Here is a 9,521-nt window from a genome sequence, read left to right on the forward strand (position 1 = left end):
TCATACCATAACCTGTAAACGATCCGGAATTGAGGGGTTATCTGTATATTTGTTTTAATATACAGGTTTATATTGTTTAAAGTTATTTGGTGACACTCAATCCCAACACCGGATTTGGGGATGTTACACCGAGCTCGAGCCGAACCAAGCCGAACTTGAGCTGAACATGTCAAAAACTCGGCTTGAACTCGTTTTCTTAATGAATACATTTTTGTGCTCGAGCTCAAGTTCTTGCTCTTAACAAACTGAGCCGAACCGAGCCATTAACGAGCCAAGCTCGAGCTCGAACTTGTTTGCTAACAGCTCTACCGTACTTATCAGAATTTGAAATAGGTACAGCTTTGTTTACTTTTTCATGAATAGGTACGAGAAGTACATTCGTGTACATGCAGCACAGTGATAAATGTTTTGAAACTCACAAATGGTTGTATCTGATCAAGTAAAAAACATGTACAAATTCAGGTAATTCACAATTTGCATAAAGCTCCTGTATACCTTTACTACTAGTACTATCACTCATTGTCATTCTTCATCACTCAGTCTCAGTTCTGAAAGAAATAAAACATTCATTTCTTTCTCTATTTTGATAATAATTTACAAACCTGAAAATAGCTAATCAAGGACAACATGAAAAGTTTCAATGATGATCAACACAAGAACATGATAGCTTTCGGAAAAACCAGAACTGCAATCTATTTCAATCTCTTTTGGTTGAGTAAATCCGGATACTTTACCTATACAATATGCTATGTTCAACAACCAGAATGACACTTCAAAACCTGTAGGACCTCAAATATGGAACATGCAAATTTGGAATTGAAGTCAAGTGTTCAGAGTGTTCATATACCTTAATTTAGTTCCCGGTGTAGGTAGGACCTCGCACTTTATTCTCGCGGTGTAGTTGCCATTCTCTTTCTTGTAGATACTGTAGAAGTGGTGGCTTCTCAGCTCCCAAGTCTGTCCCGGTAACGCGGCCATAAGGGCTTGGTCTTTGGTAACCATGAAACAGCTTTTCCCTTCTTTGTTCCTCTATTCCGTAAAGAGGCAAACCTGTGTTCAATTGCGGGTTTTCCAAGTATACCATCTGATCAGAAGCCAAAGGATTTCCCCATCTATCAAAAAAATCAAACCTGGAAGCATCATGCCTGTAGAAGTTTCCAAACTCTCCTGGTGCATTGAGTTGAACTGGCCATACGTGATCGTTAGCTTGTTCAATAATTTGACTGTTCCGGTACTGATAAAGCCATTCGGATGAGCTCATTCCAAGAAGAGGTGGATATCCATCAATATAACTAGGAAGCCGTGGGCTAAATGGTCCATGGGTAGGAGACCAGTTTGAGTATCTACTGGTCGGTGTTGGACCTAATATTCCTTCGGCTTCTCTAATCCCAGCTCCAGTTTTGGACTCTGCAAAATTTGGTGAATGGCCTTTAAACCAATTCGCATCAGCAGGTAACAGTGGTGCAGAAGGCATTGGAGCCACGTACGGAGGAGATGGATTAGATGTAGATGCAGAAAATTCTTTTTCGTTCACAGATAGGCCGGCCAGTGATGCAGTAGGTACCTCTGTAATCGGATTTAAGTCATTTCTACGAAATTCCCTTGTTTCTTTATCACTTTCAGCATGTGTGATTTCTCTATTGAATACCCAACCACTGAGTGAAGGAGGCCCAACAGGATATGCAGCTGAATCCTTTGCAATTTGTTCTGGTTGGTTATTTGGCTTGCTGAATCTGTAGTCTGTGGTATCAGAATACAGCTTTGGAGAATCGAGCTGAGCTTGGTTTTGCGGGAGAAGCAAGGATGTAGCGCGGCGCAAAACTTCATCAGAAGAAGCGATTTGATCATCTTTTGCATTTGATGACATTTGATCTTTAGAGGTATGCAAACAGTATATCGGTTCCGAGTTATGTCTGGTTATAGGATTGAAGAGAATGACTTCTTCATCATCCACATAAGCATTGTCGCTCTTTACACTACGGCCATCTTGATTTTCTTCAACAAATTTTTTTTCATATAGCTCAATATGTTTTACTTCAGAACCATGACTAGGCATGATTTCTTCTGCTTCTTTATGGTTAGAACTTTGAATCATTTCCATTGCATAAAATTTTCTTCCAAGTTTCTCATAAGATAGCCACTTACATGTATTTTTAGATCCCTCTACAATTACCATTGCTGCATGAAGGATGCGATGAGCACGACTTGTATATCCGTTATCATACTTTCTAATTTGTTCCCCCTGAGTTGAAAAATCCAATTGCATATGAGCATGGGCCACTGGTGAAAAGCCTCTCAACTCATAATCTTCCCACAATGCATTACGGTCTAGAAATTTGACCTCGCCTTCTTTATTATCAAGCCGGTTTAGAAGATTACAAAAGGCACCAAAAAAGTATGTTGCAGCATTCCTAACATTTTCGTGGGAACTGTACATTTCTGCTTTGTCAAGCACTCCTACCAACCACTCAACAAAAACAAGCACAATGAATAACAGAGGGCAAGCGTCCAAGTATATATCCTCAAAACATCTCTCTATTAAACGACCCATGAAAATGAATGTGGTAATCCATGCTAATTTGCTGAAAGCAGATTGCCCTGTCCCTTTTTGGTCTGCTGATGTTTTAACTTTTGTAATTTCTGGAAGATTGTGGATGATTATGATAAGAATAGAAACAAGATGAACGGCTCGATAAGGGCCACTTCTGGCTGCATCCATACGTCCATACGACTCTAGTGAGGCTTTCAGTTCTGCTTCCTTTAAAGCAAGTAAGGCTTCAAACTTTCTTAAGGTTGAAGCAAAAGCACAATTGAAGTCCTCTAGACTGCAGCAGATATAACAAATTTTCTGCTTAATATGTCAAAAATCATAGAGTAACTTATAATCAGAATATCATATATGTAATTGGTGAAAATGAGATGCATGAAAGGCAGCTTTAGCTGACATTTTTGAAGATATATTTTCATGTTATATCTATTGTAATTTCATGCAAAAAAGGTCCAGACATAATGCTCCTAACTAACTCAACTTAGTGTATGCTGACTTGGACATTTCTCATTGTGCAGCTACACAGAGATCAACATTTTGAAAAACAAGTTAAAAAAAAGATTGTATATGTTAAATATATGATCCTATTGGGGCCTTCCTCTAACACCTTAAGGTTTTAGATGAGCTGGTTACTCAACATGGTATCAGAGCTTAGGCTGGCGGGAGAACTAAGGTTCGATTCGATTCCCAGCCACCCCCAACATTCTCACAATTTAATGTGGACACTAAAGGCAATTAATGTCCCAAAGATGGGCGTCAGTGTTCCACTCTTTGACCCATAAATGGGCTTTCGAGTGAGGGGGAGTGTTAAATATATGATCCTATTGGGGCCTTCCTCTAACACCTTAAGGTTTTAAATGAGCTGGAGCATTAAAATTAAAAAAAAAAATCAAAAACACTTGCGGAGAAGGTCAAGTCACTGCATGAAGCACGATTACAATTTTACGAAACAAGAACTTCTAAGGCACAAGAAGATCATGTCTGCATAATCTGAAAATAAAAAATGTTTGAAAGAACAACTTCTGAACATGGAAAGTACATTGAAGATGCACAATCGTGAGAGTTTAATTGTTGTAGAAAAAGCAAGTGCTGAGTTGGCTAAGGAATGACTGACGCCGGTTATGTAGAAGTTGAGCTGCAGAAGTGGAGATTAATGGCGGAAAACCTAGAGTTACGACTCAGAGAAAGCCAGGAAACTTCTTGTGCAGAAATTAGTTGTCTTGAAAGCTCTATAAAAGAGCAAGATGAAAAAATATGCACTCTGCAGAAAATAATTTGCAGAAAACAAATTTGTTGGGAAAGTTTGAGCTCTCCGATATTGTTGCTGCTCTTTAGTGAGCTTGTTACCATTGTGGTTTGTGCCCTTTCTATGGGTTGTTGAAACCGAGAGGTCACTCCATTGAAGTGACCGAGTACTCGTGCTTGTTTTGAGCTCTGTGAGCATTTACAGTTGAGCTTGCATAGCGTCAAGTTGGCTGATATTGTTGAGCTCTGTGAGCAATTGTCCTCTAATGACATGTAAAGTCGGGATTCCTTTAATGGCAATCAAAGCCAGGGTCCTTTAACGGCAAGCAAGGTCAGGACTTAAATGAAGTTAAAGCGGTCCTTTAATGGCAAGCAAGGCCAGGACGTGGGTTTAATTTACATCCTTTGGACATAATGTGAAAAGTTGTGTTTTTGGTAATGGAGGCAGTCTGTTCTGCTTCATCCTCAACATGGTATCAGAGCTTAGGCTGGCGAGAGAACTAAGGTTCGATTCCCAGCCACCCCCAATATTCTCACAATTTAATGTGGACACTAAAGGCAATTAATGCCCCAAAGATGGGCGCCGGTGTTCCACTCTTCGACCCATAAATGGGCTTTCGAGTGAGGGGGAGTGTTAAATATATGATCCTATTGGGGTCTTCCTCTAACGCCTTAAGGTTTTAGATGAGTTGGTTACTCAACAGTATATGCATTCAGCATAGTTTTTTTCCTTACTTTCACCATTATAAAACCTGTGTAATACTGAATTAAAAGTTGATCCCACAAAAAAAATCAAGATACTTAAAATTAAAAATTCCCTGGCATACTGAAGCTTGACATTTCAACTTCCAAGGATAGTCGTTAATGAGGATTTAAAATGAAGGAAAAAGCTCTTGTGATACTTCAAATTAAAGTAGTGATATTAAGAAAAATGACATGCATGATTTAAGAGCAGCTTAAATGAAACCACTAATAAGCTATCCCAAAATGAGATTGATCCCACAACGTCACTCACATTTGCATACTGAGAGACTAACGAGAAAGGTATTGCAAAATTAGGTTCTATATACTCAACAAATAATCACCTTAGTAGTATGAAACAAAGCTCCATATCTGAATAATATTGACTGTAGGTTGTGCCACCAAATCGAGCAACATATGGGATCATATTTTTGACTCATCTCCACAGAACTGTTTGTGAAAAGTACCAAGTAAGAATGCCTATTCACTTGTTTAAGTTTTCACCTCATGCAAAGAGAATCGATATGGGGCCGAAAGCCTCAGAAGGGTGGTGCAATCTAATTTCAGTGACTTCATAATAATATCTTCCGGTTGTAAATAGGCTAGATATCATGATTCATAACAGTAATCTCGTCGAAGACACCGCACTTTAGGGTTACCACTTGTAATGGCTAAATATGGCATAATAGATCTTCTTAGAGGATATGATATAATTAAATAAGAGGTATCTGGCATTATATACTGAATAAATTACCTTGATTCCACAAAAAAGAAGCTTGTCATTCTGACAAAGAGAGGCCATAGATCAGTAATTCCGGATGAAGCATGTTCAATGGTTTCCAACTTCTTGTTTGAGGAACCACTACATTCTTGTGACTTTGTTCTGAGGAAACATCTCTCTGATGGTTTTGAAAGATCATATTGTATCTCTCTAGAAAGTGAGTGCACTGGAGAAGACTTGTTCTGCAATATACCAAAAACAATTTAAAATGAAGGACACAACTTAAACCGAAGTCTGTTCTATATATATATATATAGGGAATGATCAAATACAAACTAAAATTAAAATAGAAACTTATAACTAATCTAAGCCATTAGATCTACCTAATCTAATGGTCCCCCTAAATCACATCACCCAACTACCTACTACCTTGCACCATCTCACACCCAATTTCAGATTTTACCCTCCGTTTTTAATTTGATATTTCTCGTCAAACCGTAATTTTTTTTTAAAATCCGATTTCACTGTATTTTTCTACATCTCTCAACGATCGATTTGCATACCATATGTGTTATATTTCTAATTAATTTTAAAAAAAAAATTTGGTTTCTAGTTTTCATTCTAAATTGGTTTCTATTGGAGTAGCCCTATATATATATAACTATTGCCATGATACATGCATTTTCTAATAAATAGCTCATACCTTTTCAAAGAGCAACATAAGGTTGTCCCATGCGTCTGGAAAAGGCTCTTTGATAGCCAGACTTCTAACACAGTGATACAGTGCAAGAAAATCATCGGCAATGTATGTTGCCAATAGTGCCAACTGCATATTAATTTAGATATTTACATAACTACTTAAAAAGAGATAGAGCATTAAAAACGACAATTTAAAAGGTTGTATTGTTTTTTTTGACTAATCTGATATATTGCTTGTGATAGTTAGATAGAACATACCTGATTTTGGGGGTTTCCACTATCTGGGTAAACTGCTGCTGCTTCGAAGTAGTAATTGGCAGCGACAGACCACTTACAGTTTCGATTGTCAGACTTTTGACAAAGTTCCTTATATCTAGCAAGATCTCCAAGGCAAACTAAAAATCGATGGCACGCATATTTACATTTTGGTAAATTTGTAGGTACACCTGAGGAGTTGTAATCCTTGCTAGAAAGTAGCAGTTCTTGGGAAAGCCCGCAACTTTCTCTCATTTTTCTAATCATATCCTTGTAAAATAGACTTGCGTCTGACAGAAATGTTTTAAAACCTTCGATATGGTCATCACTGTTGTTTTGCACACTAGCAACATCCTGTGAATTTCCTATTTTCTTGTTCTCTGCACTAACAGAAGATTGTCGTATTCTTTTCCGGAACTCATCAATATGCTTGTAGTGAAGCTTCCACAAACAGTATTCTACATCTTGAAGTTCTATTCCTTCGTGATCGTTAATGATCATGTCCTCATAACCAGCGCGAGCTTTGTGATATAATTCTTGAACATCTTTCCGTATTAAACCTTTAGAATGAATCAAAGTCCACAATTTTTTTTCTGCATTAATGACCTGAAAGCAGAGTATGCAACTGTAAAAGACTACAAATGGGCAGCATGGATAGGCAAAAAGTGTAATAGCAAAGACAAATCAGTTATAAAGTAATGAAACCTGAAAACATTACCTCCAAGAAGTTATTCTCCTTTTCTCTATCAACTTCATTTACTGCAAGTGCATTAGTACTCATAATATTTGTGACTAATCTTCTTCTCCTAAACTTAATCTTCTTATAATTGGTGCTGCTCTGCCTGCGGTATACGCTTTCTGGCGAGTAGACCGTCAGTAATTAGGTTCAGAAATAAAAGAATTTATTGGGCAGAGAAGGAAAGGATAGTGACACATTTTTAGTGTAATATGGCAAAGAAGGTAAGGCTAAGTGACACATTTTCTTCGTGTAATACAGACCTCTGGTAAGTGGTAAAGTAAATTATATAAGGCCAATTCGTATGACTTATGTATTACAGATGACATGAAAAGAACACCCTCATACCTCTAAAACTCTGAAAAATGAAGTCAAGTAGCCTTAATTATTTTATTTCATCTAAATAAAATCGGTATCCTGCTCTCAGATGACACGACTGATTTGAAATGCAATGGACGGATATATGAGAAGCATATGCATGTCCCGAATTGAAAATCATTTCACACTTCAATTAATTCAGATCATTAATATATTAGTCAGATATCTTCATTGAAATTAAAATACATCTTAAATACGTCACAAATGTTCTAATCCAACCACTAAAAAGCATCTGCTCAAAACTCCTAAATTTGGAACAAAGAATAAAGTAACAGATAAGGGAGCAACAATTCAAGTGAATAAGTATGGTTGATGGTACGTTTTCAGAAATAAATCCCAATATAAAAAAAAACAGGTTTCAGTATTTTTCAGATATAGATAGTATAGCTCAAGACGGAACATTAGCAGCCATATAGTTCTCAAAACTGCGAGTGTATCGACTAAATCTCGAATCCTATGGATATCAGAGAATCACACGTAACAAGCTAGCACAGTAGTACGATTCCGATATACAAGTTTTACTATTAAACTAGCATAGTCTGATGTTTCACTTTGGAACATGATCGACGTTTCCCTCCCGAAAAAGAATACCATAAATGTGATCCTTAGAAAGTTAAGACCTGAAGCACACTACTTTACTATATAAGCTGGATATAGATTTCATTTATCCTCGGATAAATTTGAAAATTTGGGTTTCAATTTAATGATGATTAAACTCCAAGTGAGGTAACAAACTTTGCGAAAACTCTTAATTCTTGCAGCAGAAAAATGCAAAACTTTAATCAACACACACTACATCAATCAATCTGGAATCCAACCAGAAGGAGACAGAATCTGATATAAGTAATAAAATTATCACAATCAAGCTCATAACATGGAATTCCAGGCAATCAATTCCTCATCAAACAATTCTAATGCAACTTAAAAATCTATAGAAAAAACCAATATGAAAAAGATCAATAAAAAGGAGGACCCGATAAAAGACTATGATCAAAAACAGAGAATATTGGCTCAGATGAGCAAAGTACCTGAATAATTCACACACTTTGCTGAGAAAAGTTAGTTATAATTAAGACTCTCCAGGAGTGTTTAGAAAATAATAGCTTTTCGGGGAGAGAGAGAGAGAGCGGGGAAAAGAGGATTATACAAGTGAATACATAAGCCAACTGTTAATTTGCAGAAGGTATAACAGTTGTGAAAGAGACAAAACAAAGGGTGCCTTGTCTGCCTTAATTACATGTGCTCAAAAGACTATTTCACCCCTTTTGTATTTATGAAATTTGTGTTATGGATAACTTTAAAAATGATGAATATAATAATTGAGCTATTAGTTTTTGTGTGATAGTCCTTGTAATCCAAGCTACTGTCATTGTTTAGATTGTAATCTTTAGACTTTAAATATCAAAGACATAGATATATACACATTCGTAACCTACATGTATTCTAGAGGCCACTTTTAAATGTTCCTTCCAAATTTGAGTTAGGTGAGTGTTTAAAAATTTACATTTTATTATGAAAGATAGATTTCAAATGATAATATTTGAGTTGTGATTTTAAATTTTTATATTTAAATATATTAAATTTCAAATAAAATTTAAAATTCAAACTCTCAAACATGTTAATTGATCAAATACATAATTTTAAATAAAAATTAAATTCTCAAACGGGATATAAGATAATTTTGGAATGTCATATTTCGCAGAGGGATGAGAAGTACAAAAATTATTGTGGCAAAATGCGGAATATAGTAACAAAATTGTGAATTCGAACAATAAACAGGCACCTCGACTTACTCTAGTCCCAGTTCCGACCCTATTCCTTTCTCTGACTTTGTGACTAGAATTTAAAGTTTTCTACGGCATGATAAAACGCCTGAGATTGTCAAAATGCATAAGGTTCAAAATTGGAGGTAAATAAAATTTATTAAAAGGCACAAATATCATAATATACTCTCTTTAAATTTAAAGTTGTAGTTGCAATACATAGAAAAATAAAATTTCAATTCTGATTAGATCATCTCGAATACCAAAATGTAAAAAAAGAAATAATGTTAAAAATAATATTTTTTTTAAGATAAATGTCTGAAAATATTCATTCACGCAGGAGATGGCTAAAAATACAGTTTTTGATAAGTATTTAAAATTTGGGTATCCTATTTTGTATTTTTGTGGCAAATGTGTATGTCAATGGTAATATCT

The 9,521-nt window shown here is 36.0% G+C and overlaps 1 protein-coding gene across 1 annotated transcript; it reads right to left on the reverse strand.

The window, feature by feature from the left end:
- Positions 1-397: 397 nt before the first annotated feature.
- Positions 398-8,511, reverse strand: LOC141678978 (nonsense-mediated mRNA decay factor SMG7-like). The gene is made up of 6 exons (XM_074485450.1): positions 8,352-8,511; positions 6,928-7,067; positions 6,213-6,815; positions 5,959-6,081; positions 5,289-5,497; positions 398-2,825 (listed from the first exon to the last, which is right to left on the reverse strand). Exons 2-6 carry the CDS (start codon positions 6,988-6,990, stop codon positions 854-856), a joined length of 2,970 nt encoding a protein of 989 aa, XP_074341551.1. The 5' UTR covers positions 6,991-7,067; positions 8,352-8,511; the 3' UTR covers positions 398-853.
- Positions 8,512-9,521: the final 1,010 nt, after the last annotated feature.

The sequence above is a fragment of the Apium graveolens genome, chromosome 8 (assembly GCF_009905375.1).
Source record: "Apium graveolens cultivar Ventura chromosome 8, ASM990537v1, whole genome shotgun sequence".
In the NCBI taxonomy this organism is placed as follows: domain Eukaryota; kingdom Viridiplantae; phylum Streptophyta; class Magnoliopsida; order Apiales; family Apiaceae; genus Apium; species Apium graveolens.

What these genes read in the sequence shown, in the direction of transcription:
- LOC141678978 (XM_074485450.1), bottom strand. Translation starts at nt 6,990, where the DNA reads ATGAGTACTAATGCACTTGCAGTAAATGAAGTTGATAGAGAAAAGGAG. An exon ending in AGGAGAATAACTTCTTGGAG is followed by an intron (nt 6,816 to 6,927) that starts GTAATGTTTTCA and finishes CTCTGCTTTCAG; the next exon opens with GTCATTAATGCAGAAAAAAA. An exon ending in TTATGTTGCTCTTTGAAAAG is followed by an intron (nt 5,498 to 5,958) that starts GTATGAGCTATT and finishes GGTATATTGCAG; the next exon opens with AACAAGTCTTCTCCAGTGCA.